This window comes from Rhinoraja longicauda, chromosome 19 (assembly GCF_053455715.1).
Source record: "Rhinoraja longicauda isolate Sanriku21f chromosome 19, sRhiLon1.1, whole genome shotgun sequence".
NCBI classification, from domain to species: domain Eukaryota; kingdom Metazoa; phylum Chordata; class Chondrichthyes; order Rajiformes; family Arhynchobatidae; genus Rhinoraja; species Rhinoraja longicauda.
The window spans coordinates 12,160,866-12,182,193 of NC_135971.1; the positions used below are offsets into that span (position 1 = coordinate 12,160,866).

At 47.8% G+C, this 21,328-nt stretch overlaps 1 protein-coding gene across 1 annotated transcript; it reads right to left on the reverse strand.

Moving 5' to 3' along the window:
* Nucleotides 1–6,604: 6,604 nt before the first annotated feature.
* On the reverse strand, nucleotides 6,605–12,405 carry LOC144602669 (mipartoxin-3-like). The gene is made up of 3 exons (XM_078415804.1): nucleotides 12,223–12,405; nucleotides 8,059–8,169; nucleotides 6,605–7,373 (listed from the first exon to the last, which is right to left on the reverse strand). The coding sequence occupies exons 1-3, from the start codon at nucleotides 12,272–12,274 to the stop codon at nucleotides 7,186–7,188; spliced, it is 351 nt and encodes a 116-aa protein (XP_078271930.1). The 5' UTR covers nucleotides 12,275–12,405; the 3' UTR covers nucleotides 6,605–7,185.
* Between the last annotated feature and the right edge of the window lie 8,923 nt (nucleotides 12,406–21,328).

Genomic DNA, 21,328 nt, shown 5'->3' on the forward strand with positions numbered 1-21,328 from the left:
CCCGACTACCAGTTTGTACCTTCTCCCCGTGACCCGCGTGGGTCTTCTCCGGGAGCCCCGGTTTCCTCCCGCGCTCCTACTAAGACAATAGACAATAGGTGCAGGAGGAGGTCATTCGGCCCTTCGAGCTAGCACCGCCATTCAATGTGATCATGGCTGATCATTCTCAATCAGTACCCCGTTCCTGCCCTCTCCCCATACCCCCTGACTCCGCTATCCTTAAGAGCTCTATCTAGCGCTCTCTTGAATGCGTTCAGATAATTGGCCTCCACTGCCTTCTGAGGCAGAGAATTCCACAGATTCACAACTCTGACTGAAAAAGTTTTTCCTCGTCTCAGTTCTAAATGGCCTCCCCCTTGTTCTTAAACTGTGGCCCCTGGTTCTGGACTCCCCCAACATTGGGAACATGTTTCCTGCCTCTAACGTGTCCGACCCCTTAATAATCCTATACGTTTCGATAAGATTTCCTCTCATCCTTCTACACAGGGTTTGTTGGCTAATTGGCCACATCGGAAAAAATTGTGAAGGGCATGCACCAGTTAGGCGATTTTTAAGGCGACTGTCAAAGTCGTAGCAGATCGCCGAGATTTTCTTTTACCCTACGACGATGACCACGACAATGCCGAGTCAATAGGCTACACACCACTGCATATCAGCGGGGTTTGTGTGGAAAGGGTCCCTGCCTTCAAGTTCCTGGGCAAGCATATTGCTGACGATCTCTCCTGGACCACAAACACCACAGCGACAGTCAAAAAGGCACAGCAGCGGCTTGTGACTTTCTACCGTTGCACCATGGAGAGTGTGCTGACGTACTGTATTTCTATGTGGAACACCAGCAGCTCAGAGGCAGACAAGAAAGCCCTTCAGAGGGTCATCAACTCTGCAAAGAAAATCATTGGTTGCCCACTGCCCTCTCTAGAGGAACTTTACTCCCGTCCACTGCCTCAGCAGAGCAGCCAACATCCTGAGGGATCCTTCCCACCCTGGTCATCAGCTGCTCCGACCGCTGCCCTCTGGTAGACGGTTCAGGTCCGTTACATCACGGACTAATAGACTCAAGAACAGCTTCTGCCCCAGCGTCATACGTGAGCTGAACAACACAAGAAAATAGGAGCAGGAGTAGGCCAACCGGCCCCTCGAGCCCGCTCCGCCATTCAATACGATCATGGCTGATCCCACCCCAACCCCCTTCCCACTATCGCCCCTCTTCCCACCAAAACGAACCGTGTGATCTCATGGGAGAGGTGAAAACCCGGATAAAAACCCAGGCCAATTTGGGAAAGAAATCCCGGAAATTCCTCTCCGACCCCAAGCTAGGCGATCGAAACATGTCCAGGAGATTATTCCGGTCTTACTACACTAACAATAGCTCATGTCCACTTCCCTGCCGGCTCCCTGTAACCCCTCATTCCCTTGTTTATTAAAAAACAATCTATTTCCGTTTTTAATTTATTTAACGTTCCTGCTTCCACAGCTCCCTGAGGCAGCGAATTCCACAGACTGACCACCCTCTGAGAGAAGAAGTTTCTCCTCATCTCAGTTTTAAAAGAGCCCCCTCTTATTCTAAGACTATGCCCCCTAGTTCTGGTCTCCCCGATCATCGGAAACATCTTTAGCGCATCCACCCGATCAAGACCCCTCACGATCTTATACGTTTCAATAAGATCGCCTCTCATTCTTCTGAACTCCAATGAGAAAAGTCCCAACCTACTCAAACTTTCCTCATATGTCAACCCCCTCATCCCTGGAATTAACCGTGTAAACCTTCTCTGCACTGCCTCCAGAGCAAGTACATCCTTTCTTAAATATGGACACCAAAACTGCACATTATTCTAAATGCGGTCTTGCCAATACTGTATACAGCTGCAGCAAAACCTCCCTACTTTTATACTCTATCCCCCTGGCAATAAAGGCTAAGACTCCATTGGCCTTCCTAATCACTTGCTGCACCTGCATACTAACTTTTTTGTTTCTTGTACTAGTACCCCCAGGTCCTTTTGCGTTGTATTACCACGCAGCTCCTCCCCATTTAGAAAATAACTTTATGATTTTTTTCCCCCCAAAATGCATAACTCCACATTTATCAGTATTAAATGTCATCTGCCAAGTCGCTGCCCACTCTCCTAGCTTATCTATATCCTTTTGCAGGCTTTTTCTATCCTCCTCACTCCCTGCTTTACCTCCCATTTTTGTGTCATCTGCGAACTTGGACATATTACACTTGGTCCCCTCCTCTAAATCATTGATATCAATTGTAAACAGCTGGGGTCCCAACACTGACCCCTGCGGAACCCCACTAGTCACCGATTGCCATCCCGAGTATGATCCATTTTTCCCAACTCTCTGCTTCCTGTTTGAAAGCCAATCTTCTACCCATGCTAATATATTACCCCCAATCCCATGATTTTTTATCTTAAGTAATAGTCTTTTATATGGCACCTTATCAAAAGCCTTTTGGAAGTCCAAGTATACCACATCCACCGGTTCCCCTTTATCCACCCGAGATGTTACTTCCTCAAAGAATTCAAGCAAATGAGTCAAACATGACTTCCCCTTTGTAAAACCATGCTGACTCTGTCCAATTAAGTTATGTTTATCCAAATACCCCGTCAGTATTTCTTTAATAATGGTGTCCAACATTTTATCCACCACAGATGTTAGACTAACCGGTCTATAATTACTAGCCTTCTGTCTACTTCCCTTTTTAAATATAGGTGTTACATTAGCCATTTTCCAATCCACCGGGACCCTTCCTGACTCCAGGGAGCTTTGGAAAATTATCACCAATGCATCCACGATCCCCACCGCTATTTCTCTCAAGACCCTAGGATGTAATCTATCAGGCCCAGGGGATTTATCCGCCTTAAGTCCCATTAATTTATAGACAATAGACAATAGACAATAGGTGCAGGAGTAGGCCATTCAGCCCTTCGAGCCAGCACCGCCATTCAATGCGATCATGGCTGATCACTTTCAATCAGTACCCCGTTCCTGCCTTCTCCCCATACCCCCACACTCCGCTATCCTTAAGTGCTCTATCCAGCTCTCTCTTGAAAGCATCCAACGAACTGGCCTCCACTGCCTTCTGAGGCAGAGAATTCCACACCTTCACCACTCTCTGACTGAAAAAGTTCTTCCTCATCTCCGTTCTAAATGGCCTACCCCTTATTCTTAAACTGTGGCCCCTTGTTCTGGACTCCCCCAACATTGGGAACATGTTTCCTGCCTCTAATGTGTCCAATCCCCTAATTATCTTATATGTTTCAATAAGATCCCCCCTCATCCTTCTAAATTCCAGTGTATACAAGCCTAATTGCTCCAGCCTTTCAACATACGACAGTCCCGCCATTCCGGGAATTAACCTAGTGAACCTACGCTGCACGCCCTCCATAGCATTACCTAATACCATCTCCTTAGTGATCTTAATAGTGCTTAACTCCTCCATTCCTATAGACACTCCAGACACTCACATCAAACTGAATGGAAGGAACGGAACTGATCGGAACAGTGTCAGTTACTTGTCAGAAAACATAAGCCTCAATTTAATGCATGTTTACATCCTACTGCACTTATATTGCTTAACATTTGCTAAACATGTTACACCCGACCGCACCTTATATTTAATTACATTATTTCTTTTATTTAAATTAAAAAACGCACTACCGATGCATTTGCAATATGTTAGCTCTCATTGCTGTGCAATAACTTGCCGTCTTGATTGCACTGTACCCTGCCTTGACCGTATTTGTAATTGTTTTGTCTATATTGTATTAGAGGTCAGTTTGTTTAATTCAGTAGATTAGGTTTAGCTTGTTATGGATAAAGGTTTACCCTTTGCACTGTCTGCTGTGTGTGAGTACATCATCTGGACTGCTTTAATTTCGCTGTACTTTGTGTAGTGACAATAAAGGTTTTTTACATTTACATTTACAATAGACAATAGGTGCAGGAGGAGGCCATTCGGCCCCTCGAGCCAGCACCGCCATTCAATGTGATCATGGCTGATCATTCTCAATCAGTACCCCGTTCCTGCCCTCTCCCCATACCCTCTGACTCCGCTATCCTTAAGAGCTCTATCTAGCTCTCTCTTGAATGCATTCAGGTCAGGTCGATACGAGTCACTTTTTTTGTGAAACTAGCACCTGGCGAAGAGATTACGCCGCCTTCGTAAACATCGTGAAATGCCCGCGCTTACCTGACCGTCAAACTGTCGCCTCCAATCTACCCGGCAAATGTCCTGACAGTAAATAAATTGGTCAAACAATTCTGGTATCTTCAAGTGCCTTTTCTTAATTTAATGTTACGTGCTTCTAAACGCATCTGCGACAACCTAGCAAAGCTGGGGACAGCGTGCGGCAGCACCCGCAATAAGCCACGATACCCGGCGACAAGCCAGCTGTCGCCGAGAAATTTATATCTGGAATTTTTATTCTGCGACGCGCCGAGATCAGCTGCGATTCATTGAAGACTCCTCACGGTCACGCCCCGACACACGGTCGGCGACAGCCTAGTCACCGGCAGTCGCCTTAAAATCCCCTAAGTGGGACAGGCCCTTAAATCGTTCCATGTGTGTGTGTGTGTGTGTGTGTGTGTGTGTGTGTGTGTGCGCGCGCGTGTGTGTGTGTGTGTGTGTGTGTGTGTGTGTGTGTAGGATAGTGTTAAGTATGCGGGCATTGCTGGTCAGTGCGGACTCGGTGGGCCGAAGGGCCAGTTTCCTCGCTGTGTCTCTAATCTAAACTTGCTCTCCGAAGATACCCGATCCCCTTTGGAAGTGCTGCTCGGCACTTTAACTCCCTCTCGCAATCCCACACTGAACTTTGTCCTGAGCCTCCTCCCCCGACAGAGTGAGGCCAAACAACCAAAGATACTGGAGGAGCAAGATGAACCACTGTTCATCTTGTACTTCTCTGTGCTTGCCTTAGAGGGAGTGCAGAGAAGGTTCACCAGATTGATTCCTGGGATGGCAGGACTTTCATATGTAGAAAGACTGGATCGACTCGGCTTGTACTCGCTGGAATTTAGAGGATTGAGGGGGGATCTTATAGAAACTTACAAAATTCTTAAGGGGTTGGACAGGCTGGATGCAGGAAGATTGTTCCCGATGTTGGGGAAGTCCAGAACAAGGGATCACAGTTTAAGGATAAGGGGGAAGTCTTTTAGGACTGAGATGATAACGTTTTTTTTCTGGGATTTTTCTGTGGAATTCTCTGCCACAGAAGGTAGTTGAGGCCAGTTCATTGGCTATATTTAAGGGGGAGTTAGATGTGGCCCTTGTGGCTAAAGGGATCAGGAGGTATGGAGGGAAGGCAGGTACGGGATACTGAGTTGGATGATCAGCCATGATCATATTGAATGGCGGTGCAGGCTCCAAGGGCCGAATGGCCTACTCCTGCACCTATTTCGATGTTGAAATCGCCCGTATTGAAGTGCAGTACGCAAAGGCGCCATTCTAGTAAGCAAAACCCGCCTCTCGAAGAGTAATCAGTGTTGTGGGGGAACAGTATGTGTGATGACACCATTAAAATGCAGAATATATCTCATCTATCAATTCACAGATTTTTGTTATTTTTCTTTTAAATGTTTCTGCAGGTTTCTGCTGACCAAAATGGGGCCTTGACGTACTACGGGTTTTAGGGTCGAGTGGTGTATCTTGCTCTGGTCTGTTATCTTTGGGCCAAACACAAATTGGAGGAACAGCACCTGGTGTTTAGCTTGGGCAGCTTACAGTGCAGCGGTACGGATTTTGATTTCTCTATCTTCAAGTAACCTGTGCATCCACCAGCTTGTGTGTTTGCCTTCGGTTTGAACCAGCATCCTAGGGATGTGTGGGTTAACATACGACGAGCGTTTGTCAGCACTGGGCCTGTACTCGCTGGAGTTTAGAAAGATGAGGTGGGGGGGGGGGAAACCTCATTGAAACTTTACCAAATAGTGAAAGGCCCGGATAGAGTGGATGTTGAGGGACATAATAGACAATAGACAATAGATGCAGGAGTAGGCCATTCGGCCCTTCGAACCAGCACCGCCATTCAATGTGCTGGCCACACGGGGCCGAGGTGAGTGGCCCCCTCTCTTGACTTGAGCCAGGGTGGGAAGGATCCCTCAGGATGTTGGCTGCTCTGCTGAGGCTGCGGACGGGGTAAAGTTCCTCTAGAGAGGGCAGTGGGCAACCAATGATTTCCTTTGCAACTTGATTTCTTGAAGATAGAGAAATCAGCCATGATCACATTGAATGGCGGTGCTGGCTCCGAATGGCCTACTCCTGCACCTATTGTCTATTGTCTATTGTCTCTACCGGTGCGCCACCATTGATGCCAGTGCAGTAACGATCACATGTGAGGCAGTTTTCTGAAATTGCTTTGGAGAATTTGAGAGAGGCTTTGACACAGATTCTTGATCAGTACAGGCGTCCGAGGTTATGTGGAGAATGGGGTTGAGAGTGAGAGAAAGATCAGCCATGATTGAATAGCGGTGTAGACTCGATGGGCCGAGTGGCTTAATCCTGGTCCCGGAACTTATGAAAGAAAGGAATACGCTCACATTTTCTTTTGAAAATCAGTACTTTATTGAGATGCTGCAACAGATGAACAGAGTAATGATACAAGCTACAAGTTATATGATTATCATTATCATCCAAATTATTAAAAGGTTTCAAATATCAAGCATTGTGTATTAGCATGGGCTTCGTCAACTGGAAGGAGGTTGTCCAAGCGGTGCCTGCGTGACATGCTTGTCCAGCCTTCCGTGATCAACACAGTGTCATAAGGCCATCAGTCATACAGCAGGTGACAGGAGAAGAGTTAGGCCATTCGGCCCATCGAATCTACTCCGTCACTGAATCATGGCTGATCTATCTCTCCCTCCTAAACCCATTTTCCTGCCTTCTCCCCACAACCCCTGACACCCGCACTAATCAAGAATCTGTCTCTGCCTTAAAAATTCCAATTCACTTGGCCTCCACTGCCTTCTGTTGGAGTTACTAAAGCTGTATGATTGTAATCATCTCCAAAGCATAATTCAAATCAATACCAAAAAAAAGCGAATTGGAAATGTGAGGAATTGCAGAACATCTATTAGATTAAGCAGCTCATCTGCTGGAAATCAAGTGTTAAGACTCATCATCCCTGATCATCCGACATACAGCACCCGGACGTTTACACTGTGCATTATTATTATGTATTTGCTTCACATAAATATCGCAAACCAGACTGACACCAGAGCAGGGAATAGCACAAGAGATAATTTAACTTGGTCACTCGCGTTGCAGAGGTCAGTATTACAACAGTGGTAAGAGGTGGAAGCTCCTGCGTGATATTCCTGTTGACCACAAATAATAGGAACAACACATCCAGCGATGTAAACCGTTTCACCAGCTGGAGAAACAGAATGGACAGTTAAATAATTTCTGTGTTCATAGTTCATGTACCATTTTAGAGTGATACAGCGTGGAAACAGCCCCTTCGGCCGAACATGCCCACCCAGCCAACATGTCCCAGCGACACTAGTCATATCTGCCTGCGCTTGGTCCATATCCCCCCCACCCCCCACCACCCAAACCTGTCCTATCCATGTACTTGTCCAACTGTTTCTCAAACGTTGGGAAATTCCCTGCCTCAACAACCTCCTCTGGCAGCTTGTTCCATATACCCGCCGCGCTCTGTGTGAATTCCACTGAGTTTTCACGTGTCTATGAGTAAATCAGTTATTGATTCACAGAATTGTACAGTCTTTACGTCTTTGCCAGGACTAGAGGGTGTGAGCTACAGGGACAGGTTGAGTAGACTGGGTCTCCATTCCTTGGAGCGCAGGAGGATGAGGGGTGATCTTATAGAGGTGTATAAAATAATGAGAGGAATAGATCGGGTAGATGCACAGTCTCTTGCCCACAGTAGGGAAACCGAGGACCAGAGAACATAGGTTTAAGGTGAAGGGGAAGAGATTTAATAGGAATCGGTGGGGTAACCTTTTCACACAAAGGGTTGGGGGGGTATGTTTCCTCGCTGTATCTCTAAACCAAGCTAAGCTAGAGGTGTGCATCTCAAATTGGTTCTTACTTACCAGCCGTCACAACCGCAAGATAGCATTGCTCGTCATTCCGAGAGCATGTAACAGAATCGGTCAAGTATCTGTTCATTGATGCGAGGCTGGAGTAACACCGCAAACTGTTACCTGTACATGAGAACAGGGAAGGTTGTGTGAGAGGTCACCTGTAGCTCATTCTGCGGCTGCTCTGAAAACGAGCAACTCCTTTCAATAAACATAGAACAGTCCCGACACAAAATGCTGGAGTAACTCAACGGGTCAGGCTAGCCTCTCTGGAGAAGAGGTAGAGGTGATGTTTTGGTCGAGACCCTCGCCCATCCGAGTGGTTGTACTGGCTTGAAAGTCGCCTTGTTGAGTCTCGTTGTCTGTAACTCGTTTTCACCGAGCTGCCAGTCCCGCTGAGTTACTCCAGCACTTTGTGTCTATTTTCGGTGTAAACCGACACCTGCAGTTCTTTCCTGCACATCAGCACGATAGAGCCCTCTGATGTTTATAGCACGTAAACACAGGCCATTCTGCCCAACGAGTCCGTGCCGACCAGCGACCAGCACTATCCTAAACACTGCCAAAGTAGTATCTAAACTATCTACATAGTTTTGCCTTTTTGCACTGTTATTGTCTGTTTTATATGTGTATATGTGTGTGCGTGCGCGGGGGTGTGTGTGTGTGCGTGTGTGTATACATATGTGTGTGTGTGCGTGTGTGCGTGCGTGTGTGTGTGCGCGTGTGTGTGTGCGTGTGTGTCTACATATGTGTGTGTGTGTGCGTGTGTCTACATATGGGTGTGTGTGTGTGTGTGTGTACATATGTGTGGGCGCGTGTGTGTGTGCATGTGTGTGTGCGTGTGCGTGTGTGTGCGTGTGTGCGCGTGTGTGCGTGTGTGTGCGCGCGTGTGTATGTGTGAAGGAAGGAACTGCTGATGATGGTTTCTCATTTCTTTTGATTTAAAGAACGATTTATTTCACGGATTAGATTTATTCGATTTTTAAAAAATTATCAATTAAAAAAGACCGCTAAAAAACCTGAAAAAACCCTTTCTGATTTAAAAAAATAGGCGTTAAAAAACACTTTTCTTTCACTAAATAGATTAAAAAAACAACGCCCTTTAAAAACCCCGTTTGTTTAAAGTTTTCTCGTATAAAAAAAGAATTTGCGTAAATATTTTTAATTTATTTTTTTATTTGAAAGGTTCTGTCTGAACAAAAAGTCATCCAATACCGCCCGTTTGTTCACGGTTCTCTCGTTTTTTTTAAAAAGCTTAAATAAGAAAAAAAAGATTTATTTTAAAGATTGTTTTAAAAAAGTCCTTCGTTGGCGCTCGACGCCCGATTGGATGTTGAAAGACTGGAGCTACTAGGCTTGTATACACTGGAATTTAGAAGGATGAGAGGGGATCTTATCGAAACACATAAGATTATTAAGGGGTTGGACACGTTAGAGGCAGGAAACATGTTCCCAATGTTGGGGGAGTCCAGAACCAGCGGCCACGGTTTAAGAATAAGGGGTAGGCCATTTACAACGAAGATGAAGAAAAACTTTTTCAGCCAGAGAGTTGTAAATCTGTGGAATTCTCTGCCTCAGAAGGCAGTGGAGGCCAATTCTCTGAATGCATCCAAGAGAGAGCTAGATAGAGCTCTTAAGGATAGCGGACTCAGGGGGTATGGGAAGAAGGCAGGAACGGGGTACTGATTGAGAATGATCAGCCATTATCACATTGAATGGTGGTGCTGGCTCGAAGGGCCGAATGGCCTCCTCCTGCACCTATTGTCTATTGTCTATTGGTCCGGTCTCCCGCACTTCCTACTGATAAAAGATTTTTTCTCATTTCTTTTGATTTAAAGAAATAACAATTTAGAAACATAGAAAATAGATGCAGGAGGAGGCCATTCGGCCCATCGAGCCAGAACCGCCATTCATTGTGATCATGGCTGATCGTCCACAATCAGTAACCCGTGCCTGCCTTCTCCCCATATCCCTTGACTCCACCAGCCCCTAGAGCTCTATCTAACTCTCTCTTAAATTCATCCAGTGAATTGGCCTCCACTGCCCTCTGTGGCAGAGAATTCCACAAATCTCTGGGTAAAAAAGTTTCTTCTCATCTCAGTTTTAAATGGCCTCCCCTTTATTCTTAGACTGTGGCCCCTGGTTCTGGACTCGCCCAACATTGCGAACATGTTTCCTCCATCTAGCATATCCTGCATTTATTTCACGGATTAGATTTATTCGATTTTTTTTAATAATCAGTTTATAAAAACCACAAAAAAAAACACAAAAATTACTTCCTCATTAAAAAAAGCACTTAAAAAAACACTTTTGTTTCACCAAATTGATTTTTTTTAAACAACGCCCTTAAAAACCCGTATATTTAAAGTTTTCACATTTAAAAAAAAAATCGACTTCAATATAATTTTAAAACTTTTTTATTTGAAACATTCTGTTAAAAAAAAGTTGTTCAATCCCACTCGTTTATTAAAGGAGGGGAGTGAGGGAGTGGGTGGGGAATGGGGGGAGGGGAGTGGGGGTGAGGGGAGTGGGAGTGGGCGTGGGGTGGGGGTGGGGGGAGGGGAATGGGGGAGGGGAGTGGGGGGAGGGGAAATGCGGAGAGGGGAGTGGGGGTGAGGGGAGTGAGCGTGGGGGGATGGGAGTGGGTGGGGGGAGGGGAGTGGGGGAGGGGAGTGGGAGTGGGGGTGGGGTGGGGGTGATGGGGGGAGGGGAGTGAGCGTGGGGGGATGGGAGTGGGTGGGGAATGGGGGAGGGGAGTGGGGGGAGGGGAGTGGGAGGGGGTGGGGTGGGGGTGATGGGGGAGGGGAGTGAGCGTGGAGGGATGGGAGTGGGTGGGGAATGGGGGGAGGGGAGTGGGGGTGAGGGGGAGTGGGGGATTGGTGGTGGGGGAGGGGAATGGGGAGGGGAGTGGGGGGGAGGGGAAATACGGAGAGGGGAGTGAGCGTGGGGGGATGGGAGTGGGTGCGGGTCGGGGGAGGGAAATGGGGGAGTGGAAATGCGGGGAGGAGAATGGGGGTGGGGGGAGGCGTGGAGGGGAGTGGGGGTGGGTGGAGGGGAGTGGGGCAGGGGAGTGGGGGTGGGGAGGGTGTTTACCGATGCAGGAGAGGCTTTGGTCCACGGCTCGCTCTGGCTGCAGTGCTGGCCACACGGGGCCGAGGTGAGTGGCCCCCTCTCCCCTTCCCCGCTCACGGCCCCGGGAGACACTCCCCGCCCGGCAACGGGCTTCGTCAGTTGGGGGAGGGTTGCCCCCCGGAGAGATTTGAACCCAACGCGTCTACCTCAGTCTAGTACAACAATAAAACTCTCTTGACTTGACAATAGGGCGGCACGGTAGCGCAGCGGTAGAGTTGCTGCTTTACAGCGAATGCAGTGCCGGAGACTCAGGTTCGATCCCGACTACGGGTGCTGCACTGTAAGGAGTTTGTACGTTCTCCCCGTGACCTGCGTGGGTTTTCTCCGAGATCTTCGGTTTCCTCCCACACTCCAAAGACGTACAGGTATGTAGGTTAATTGGCTGGGTAAATGTAAAAATTGTCCCTTGTGGGTGTAGGATAGTGTTAATGTTACGGGGATCGCTGGGCGGCACGGACTTGGTGGGCCGAAAAGGCCTGTTTCCGGCTGTATATATATGATATGATATGATAATAACTAACTCAGATGCGCTCTACAAAAAGGGCCAGAGCCGACCGTTTCTGCTGAGGAGATTCGGGTCCTTTGGAGTGCAGGGGCCACACCTGAGGACTTTCTACCACACGGTGGTGGCATAGGCCATCTTCTATGGAGTGGTCTGCTGGAGCAGCAGCATCTCAGCGGCGGAAGGGAAGAGACTCGCCAAGCTGGTCAGGAATGCCAGTAACAGTTATGGAATACACAGTAAACTGATGACAATTTATCCTTTTATCTTTATTTTATTTCTAATGAATGATCTCTTGCTATCCACTTTGCTGCTGTAACACTGTAAATTTCCCCGGTGTGGGACTAATAAAGAAATATATTATTATTATTATTATTATTATTATTATTATTTTGTTATTATTATATTCAGTAAGAAACTCCCTACATGTTAACAAACACACAGGCTAAATGTTTCACCTAGAATTCCGATCCCACTTGAGAATCTAAAATGCCTTTCCACAGTTAAACTGCAGGACAACAAAATAGTTTTAATTTACTTACCCAGAGGGGCGCTGAGAATGAGACCAGCGACCAGGACCAAAAGGCAATTCATCTTTGGATTTGGGTAGCTAAGCTTTGAAGGCAAGAGAGAGACCAGGAAAAAAATTCGAACAGAAGTCTTTCAAACCCCCTAAAATTGGAAGAAGGGTCCCAGCTGGAAAAGTCACCAGTCCGTGTTCTCCAGAGCTGCTGCCTGACTCGCTGAGTTACGCCAACTCTCTGAGCCTTTATTGAAAATCCCCCTGTGGTTTTGACAAATGGGAGGGTCTTACAGAGGTAGAGGGAGGAGGCAAGCTAAAGGACGAATTACTGATGACAACAGCGACTCTGGAGAGGAGAAATCGAGCAAGTACATACAAGAAATGCTGCTGCTGGTAACAAGCCTCCCCGACAAAGCACTGGATGTGGTCAGGTAACATCCGTAGAGACGGCACACGAGGCCAGCATGGAACCCGGGTCTCTGGCGCTGTGACGCAGCAACGCATCCAAGAGAGAGCTGGATAGAGCTCTTAAGGATAGCGGAGTCAGGGGGTATGGGGAGAAGGCAGGAACGGGGTACTGATTGAGAATGATCAGCCATGATCACATTGAATGGCGGTGCTGGCTCCGAATTGCCTCCTCCTGCACCTATTGTCTATTGTCTATTGTCTCTACCGCTGCGCCATCATTGATGTCAGTGCAGTAATGATCACATGTGAGGCAGTTTTCTGAAATTGCTTTGGAGAATTTGAGAGAGGCTTTGACACAGAATCCGGATCAGTACCGGCGTCCGGGGTTATGTGGAGAATGGGGTTGAGAGGGAGAGATAGATCAGCCATGATTGAATGGCGGAGTAGACTCGATGGGCCGAGTGGTCCCGGAACTTATTGAAGAAAGGAATACGCTCACATTTTACTTTGAAAATCAGTACTTTATTGAGATGCGGCAACAGATGAACAGAGTAATGATACAAGCTCCAAGTTATATGATTAGCATTATCATCCAAATTATTAAAATATTGCAAATATCAAGCATTTTGTATTAGCATTGGCTTCGTCAACTGGAAGGAGGTTGTCCTTGAGCAGGTTAAGCAGACAAAAAGAGTAGCAAAGTCAAATGTGGGTCCCTTGAAGGCAGACACGGGTAAAATTATTATGGGTAACAAGGAAATGGCAGAAGAGTTGAACAGGTACTTCGGATCTGCCTTCACTAAGAAAGACACAAACAATCTCCCAGATGTACTGGAGATCAGAGGATCTATGTGGGTAGAGGAACTGAAATAAATTTTCATTAGGCGAGAAATTGTATTGGGTAGACTGATAGGGCTGAAGGTTGATAAATCCCCAGGGACTGATGGTCTACATCCTAGGGTACTCGGGGAGGTGGCTCTGGAAATAGTGAACGCATTGGTGATCATTTTCCAATGTTCAATAGATTCAAGATCAGTTCCTGAGGATTGCAGGACAGCTTATGTTATTCCACTTTTCAAGAAAGGAGCGAGAGAGAAAACGGGGAATTACAGACCAGTCCAAGTCAGCGTGGATTTGTGAAAGGGAAATTATGCTTGACTAATCTTCTGGAATTTTTTGAGGACGTGACAAGTAAAATGGATGAAGGGGAGCCAGTGGATGTAGTGTATCTAGACTTTCAGAAAGCCTTTGATAAGGTCCCGCACGGGAGCTTGGTGACTAAAATTAGAGCACATGGTATTGGGGGTAGGGTGTTGACATGGATAGAGAATTTGTTGGCAGACAGGATGCAAAAAATAGGAGTAAACGAGTCGTTTTCATAATACAGGCAGTGGCGAGTGGAGTGCCGCAAGGCTCGGTGTTGGGGCCACAACTGTTTACCATATATATTAATGATTATTTGGAAGAGGGAATTAGAAGCAACATTAGCATGTTTGACGATGACACAAAGATGGGTGGCAGTATGTACTGCGAAGAGGATGTTAGGAGATTGCGGGGTGACCTGGACAGGTTGAGTGAGTGGGCAGATGCGTGGCAGATGCAGTATAATATAGATAAATGTGAGGTTATCCACTTTGGCGGCAGAAACAAGGAGGCAGATTATTATCTCAATGGAGTTAGGTTAGGTAAGGGGGAGGTCCAGCGAGAACAGGGTGTCCTTGTACACCAGTCACTGAAAATTGGCGTGCAGATGCAGCAGGCAGTGAAGAAAGCTAAAGGCACGTTGGCCCTCATAACGAGAGGATTTCAGTATGGGAGTAAAGAGGTTATTCTACAGTTGTATAGGGCCCTGGTAAGACCACATCTGGAGTATGGTGTACAGTTTTGCTCTCCTAATTTGAGGAAAGACATCCTTGTAATTGAGGCAGTGCAGCGTAGGTTCGCGAGATTGATCCTTGGGATGGCGGGATTGACATATGAGGAAAGATTGAAAAGACTGGGCTTGTATTAACTGGAGTTTGGAAGGATGAGAGGGGATCTTATAGAAACATCTAAAATTATAAAAGGACTGGACAAGCTAGATGCAAGAAAAATGTTCCCAATGTTGTGCGAGTCCAGAACCAGGGGCCACAGTCTTAGAATAAAGGGGAGGTCATTTAAAACTGGGGTGAGAAAGAACTGTTTTAACCAGACAGTTGTGAATTTGTGGAATTATCTGCCACAGAGGGCAGTGGAACCCAAATCACTGGATGGATTTAAGAGAGAGTTAGATAGAGTTCTAGGGGCTAGTGGAATCAAGAGATATGGGGAGAAGGCAGGCACGGGGTACTGATTGTGGACGATCAACCATGATCACAATGAATGGCGGTGCTGGCTCGAAGGGCCAAATGGCCTCCTCCTGCACATATTTTCTATGTTTCTATGTTTCTAGGGGCGCGGAGAATGAGACCAGCGACCAGGACCAAAAGGCAATTCATCTTTGGATTTGAGCAGCTGATCTTCGAAGGCAAGAGAGGGAACAGGAAAAAAATTCGATCAGAAGTCTTTCAAACTCCCTGAAATCTGAAGAAGGGTCCCAGCTGGAAACGTCACCAGTCCGTGTTCTCCAGAGCTGCTGCCTGACTCGCTGAGTTACGCCAGCTCTCTGAGCCTTGATTGAAAATCCCCCTGTGGTTTTGACAAATGGGAGGGTCTTCTAGAGGTAACGGGAGGCAAGATAAAGGATGAATTTCTGAAGAACAACAGCGACTCGGGAGAGGAGCAATCGAGCAAGTAGATACAAGAAATGCTGCTGCTGGTAACAAGTCTCCCCCGACAAAGCACTGGATGTGGTCAGGTAACATCCGTAGAGACGGCACACGAGGCTAGCATGGAACCCGGGTCTCTGGCGCTGTGAGGCAGCAACGCATTCAAGAGAGAGCTAGATAGAGCTCTGAGGGATAGCGGAGTCAGGGGGCACGGGGAGAAGGCAGGACCGGGGTACTGATTGAGAATGATCAGCCATGATCACATTGAATGGCGGTGCTGGCTCCGAATGGCCTACTCCTGCACCTATTGTCTATTGTCTATTGTCTATTGTCTCTGCCTTGCTTAGAGGTAAAGGAACCTTGAACAACTGGAAGAGATGATAATTGCGAAATTAAGTAATTACGAAAAATATAGATACGAACCCCCCCCCCCTCCCCCACACACACACACACAAATTTCCCCTCACTTGCACCACCTCCTTCATCTGCTCCAGATGTCAACTTCTCCACATCGGCGAGACCAAGCGCAGGCTCGGCGATCGTTTCGTTCAACACCTCCGCTCAGTCCGTCTCAACCAACCTGATCTCCCGGTGGCTCAGCACTTCAACTCCCCCTCCCACTCCCAGTCTGACCTTTCTGTCATGGGCCTCCTCCATTGTCAGAGCGAGCGAGGCCCAGCGCAAATTGGAGGAACAGCACCTCATATTTCGCTTGGGCAGTTTACACCCCAGCGGTATGAACATTGACGTCTCTAATTTCAGATTGCCCCTGCTTTCCCTCTCCCTTCATCCCCTCCCCATTCCCAGTTATCCCACTAGTTTTCCTGTCTCTAACTACATCCTATCTTTGTCCCCCCCCCCCCTCCCTCACATCAGTCTGAAGAGGGGTCTCGACCCAAAGGTCACCCATTCCATTGTCTCCAGAGATGCTGCCTGACCAGCTGGGGGAGGGCGAGGGGGAGGGGGAGGGAGGAGAGGGTGCTGCACCAATGCCGGGGAGGTTTGGGCCCAATGGGTCCACTTGGTCTAGCAACTTACTATTTATGTTAACCTTATTCAACAACAGATGGTTAATACAAGTTTGGCGCAGCGGCAGATTTGCTGCCTTGCAGCGAATGCAGCGCCGGAGACCCGGGTTCGATCCCGACCACGGGTGCTTTAGCCACCACCCTCTGACGAAATAAATTCCTCCTTAACTCTTTCATAATCCTAATAATCATAATCGTACTATATTAGCCAAGTATGCTTTGCAACATATCAGGAAGTTGATTTGACGTACGGTTATAGCAACAGTACACACAAAATAAATTTTAACACGAACATCCACCGCACTGACTCTCTCCAGAGATGCTGCCTGACCCGCTGAGTTACTCCAGCATTTTTGTGATACCTTCGATTTGTACCAGCATCTGCAGTTATTTTCCTAGCCCCACAACACATTCCTCACTGTGAATGTGGAAGGCGAGAAAAAAGTTCAGTCTCTTCCCTTGTTTACCCCCAGCACTTTGTGCCATTGCCCAGGGCCACGTGAACAGCCTTTGGAGTTGCTTTCAGTTTCGATTCAGATTTCCAGCGACTGTTTCAGGTCGAGCAGATAACGTCTCTTCAAAATTGACTGCCGTTACTGCAGGCAGTTGTACGCCTGACTAACCCGTATCCATGCTGCCAGATGCAATCTCTCTCCTGCACCTTGACTTTCTTGCTTAGGCGGCGCAGTAAAGAGGTGGCGCAGTTTTAGAGCTGCTGCCTCACGGCGCCAGGGGCCCCGGTTCCATCCCGACCACGGGCGCTGTCTCATAGAAACATAGAAAATAGGTGCAGGAGTAGGCCATTCGGCCCTTCGAGCCTGCACCACCATTCAATATGATCATGGATGATCATCCAACTCAGTATCCGGTACCTGCCTTCTCTCCATACCCCCTGATCCCTTGAGCCACAAGGGCCACATCTAACTTCCTCTTAAATATAGCCAATGAACTGGCCTCAACTACCTTCTGTGGCAGAGAATTCCACAGATTCACCACTCTCTGTGTGAAAAAAAACGTTCTCATCTCGGTCCTGAAAGACTTCCCCCTTATCCTTAAACTGTGACCCCTTGTTCTGGACTTCCCCAACATCGGGAACAATCTTCCTGCATCTAGCCTGTCCAACCCCTTAAGAATTTTGTAAGTTTCTATAAGATCCCCCCTCAATCTTCTAAATTCCAGCGAGTACAAGCCGAGTCTATCCAATCTTTCTTCATTTGAAAGTCCTGCCATCCCAGGAATCAATCTGGTGAACCTTCTCTGTACTCCCTCTATGGCAAGAATGTCATAGTGGCCTCCTCCCACACTCCAAAGACGGACGGATTGGAAGGTTAATTCGCTTGGTTATACACTGATCAGCCAAAGCACGATGCCCACCTGCCTAATATGCTGTTGGTCCTCCATGTGCAGCCCCATACGCAGCAGGGTGCGATGAACTGTGTATTGTGACACGTTCCCCCCATGACCACCATTGAAATTTTCTGTGACTTGTGCCACAGTCGCCCTTCTCTCGGTTCGGACCAGACGGGATAGCCTTCGTTGCCCTCGCGCATCGATGATCCTTGGGCGCCCAACACCCTGCCTGTCGCCGGTTTGTGGTCTGACCCTCCTCGGACCACTGTCGGTCGGTACTCGCCACTGCTGACCGGGAGCACTCCACAAGCCTTGCCGTCTCAGAGATGCTCTGACCCAGTCATCTGGCCAGAACAATTTGGCCCTTGTCAAAGTCGCTCAGGTCTTTACTCCTGCCCATTTCTCCTGCATCCAACACATCAACTTCAAGAACTGACTGTTCACTTGCTGCCTAATATATCCCACCCCTTGACAGGTGCCATTGTAACAAGATAACCAATGTTATTCACTTCGCCTGTCTGTAGTCATAATGTTTTGGCTGATCGGTGGAAATGTAAAATTGTCCCTCGTGCCGGTCGGCGCGGACTCGGTGGCACGAAGTGCCCATTTCCACCCTGTATCTTTCAGACAAACAAATGAAAACTATTGCAAATCTGTTCAAGGTAAGCAAGGCTGGTAATCCCCTTCAATCGTTTTACTGGAGAAACTTGAGCATTTTTTTTCAAAATTGATCATCTCTGGAGTTAGAGTGGTCAAGGGTCCAAGTTTGGGTCAAGATCCTGACATATAAGGTAGACACAGAAAGCTGGAGTGCCTCAGTGGGTCAGGCAGCATCTCTGGAGAATAGGAATAGGTGACGTATCAGGTCTTGACCCAAAACCTCACCCATTCCTTGTCTCCAGAGATGCTGCCCGACCTGCCCAGTTTCTCCAGGACTCTGTCTAACGTCACCCATCCATGTTCTCCAGAGATGCTGCCTGACCCGCTGAGTTACTCTAGCACTCTGTGAAACGTCACCTATCCACGTTCTCCACAGATGCTGCCTGACCCGCTGTGTTACTCCAGCACTCTGTGAAACGTCACCTATCCATGTTCTCCACAGATGGTATCTGACCCGCTGAGTTACTCCAGCACTTTGTGTCTTTTCCCAAACAACCGGAACAACCTTTTTGCTGCCTTCTGTTTCGATTCAGATTTCCAATTAGTTTCAGGTGGAACAGGGCACGTCCTCCCACGGTGGACTGCTGTGAGTGAAGGCAGTGACTTAGATGAAGGGATTAAAAGTACCATTAGCAAATTTGCAGATGATACTAAGCTGGGGGGTAGTGTGAATTGTGAGGAAGATGCAATAAGGCTGCAGGGTGACTTGGACAGGTTGTGTGAGTGGGCGGATACATGGCAGATGCAGTTTAATGTAGATAAGTGTGAGGTTATTCACTTTGGAAGTAAGAATAGAAAGGCAGATTATTATCTGAATGGTGTCAAGTTAGGAAGAGGGGATGTTCAACGAGATCTGGGTGTCCTAGTGTATCAGTCACTGAAAGGAAGCATGCAGGTACAGCAGGCAGTGAAGAAAGCCAATGGAATGTTGGCCTTCGTAACAAGAGGAGTTGAGTACAGGAGCAAAGAGGTCCTTCTACAGTTGTACCGGGCCCTGGTGAGACCGCACCTTGAGTACTGTGTGCGGTTTTGGTCTCCAAATTTGAGGAAGGATATTCTTGCTATTGAGGGCGTGCAGCGTAGGTTCACTAGGTTGATTCCCGGAATGGCAGGACTGTCGTATGTTGAAAGGCTGGAGCAATTAGGCTTGTATACACTGGAATTTAGAAGGATGAAGGGGGATCTTATTGAAACATATAAGATAATTAGGGGATTGGACACATTAGAGGCAGGAAACATGTTCCCAATGTTGGGGGAGTCCAGAACAAGGGGCCACAGTTTAAGAATAAGGGGTAGGCCATTTAGAACGGAGATGAGGAAGAAGGTTTTCAGTCAGAGAGTGGTGAAGGTGTGGAATTCTCTGCCTCAGAAGTCAGTGGAGGCCAGTTCGTTGGATGCTTTCTGAGTGAAAAAGTTTTCCCTCGTCTCTGTTCTAAATGGCCTTCCCCTTATTCTTAAACTGTGGTTCTGGACCCCCCGCCCCCCCCCCCCCCCCCCCCCAACACCGGGAACATGTTTCCTGCCTCTAGCGTGTCCAATCCCTTGATAACCTTATATGTCATCTTACATATTGTGATGGAAATGCCTAGCAGAGTGAGAGTCTCAGCAACGTTTAAAACAAAGGTGTCACAAAATGCTGGAGTAACTCAGCGGGACAGGCAGCATCTCGGAGAGAGGGAATGGGTGACGTTTCGGGTCGAGACCCTTCTTCAACGTTTAACAGCGGTCGGTCAAGAAGGCAGTGGAGGACAATTCTCTGAATACATTCAAGAGAGAGCTAGACAGAGCTCTTAAGGATAGCTCTTAAGGATGTGGGGAGAAGGCAGGAACGGTGTACTGACTGAGAATGATCAGCCATGATCACATTGAATGCTGGTGCTGGCTCGAAGGGCCGAATGGCCTACTCATGCACCTATTGGCTATTATGCGTAGGAACAGAAAGGGCAAACTGAAACACTTTGTCACTTCGATCAAGCATTTATTCAGAAATAAACATTAGTAACAATCCCAGAACTGATTCAACACGTTCTTTCAAACAAAAATACACAGGCAGCTTTTTAACTGCGTCAACTTCCATTATACAATACATATCGTACAGTTAACGATCGTAACTTACCTGTAGGCTCGGGGCAAGTGAAAGGAACTAAAATATTCTTCATTCCAAGCAGGGTGACACAATAAATGAGCCACTCGTTCGGCGTGTTGGGCTATGGTGTTGGATTCTCAGTGTGGTTGCAAAATGGTCGGGACCTCTTTCGAAATTGGTAGTCACTCTCTCTCTCTCACAAGCCACGGATTGTAGAGAGAGAGAGAGAACATAAAGATGAGAGGGAAAAGGGCACTCAGACGTTGCTACTAACACCGTGATGTTTCGCTTTACCCCTTCAACTGGATGATCGCTTTGGGTCTTTAGTTGTCGAGAGTGGAATGTTGGGCCGCTGGCGTTTGGCGCTCCTCTCTCTACACCGCTGCCTCAACGTCGGGACGGCACACCAGGCCTTTGACACCACCGGGATGGGCTGATCCCACGCCGAGACGGACACGCACAGAGTGCTGGAGGAAAAAAACTCAGCGGGCCGGGCAGCATCTCCGGAAAACGTGCGGCGTTTTGTGGGGAGAGATTGGGAGAAGGTAGATCGGAGAGACCGATGGAGATGAGGAAGGGCTTCCTTTGGCCAGAGGGTGGTGAATCTGCGGAACTCACTGGCACAGTGGGCCGTAGAGGCCAAGCCAATGGATATTAAGGCAGAGATTGACGGATTGTTGATTGGTGCGGGTATCTGAGGTTGTGGGGAGAATGGGGTCTCGCGGGGGGGGGGGAGATAGGTCAGCCATGACCGAATGGCGGAGTAGACTTGATGGGCCGAATGGCCTAATTCTGCTCGAGGCCAGGTCTGATAAAGGGTCTCGACCCGAAACGTCACCGACCCAT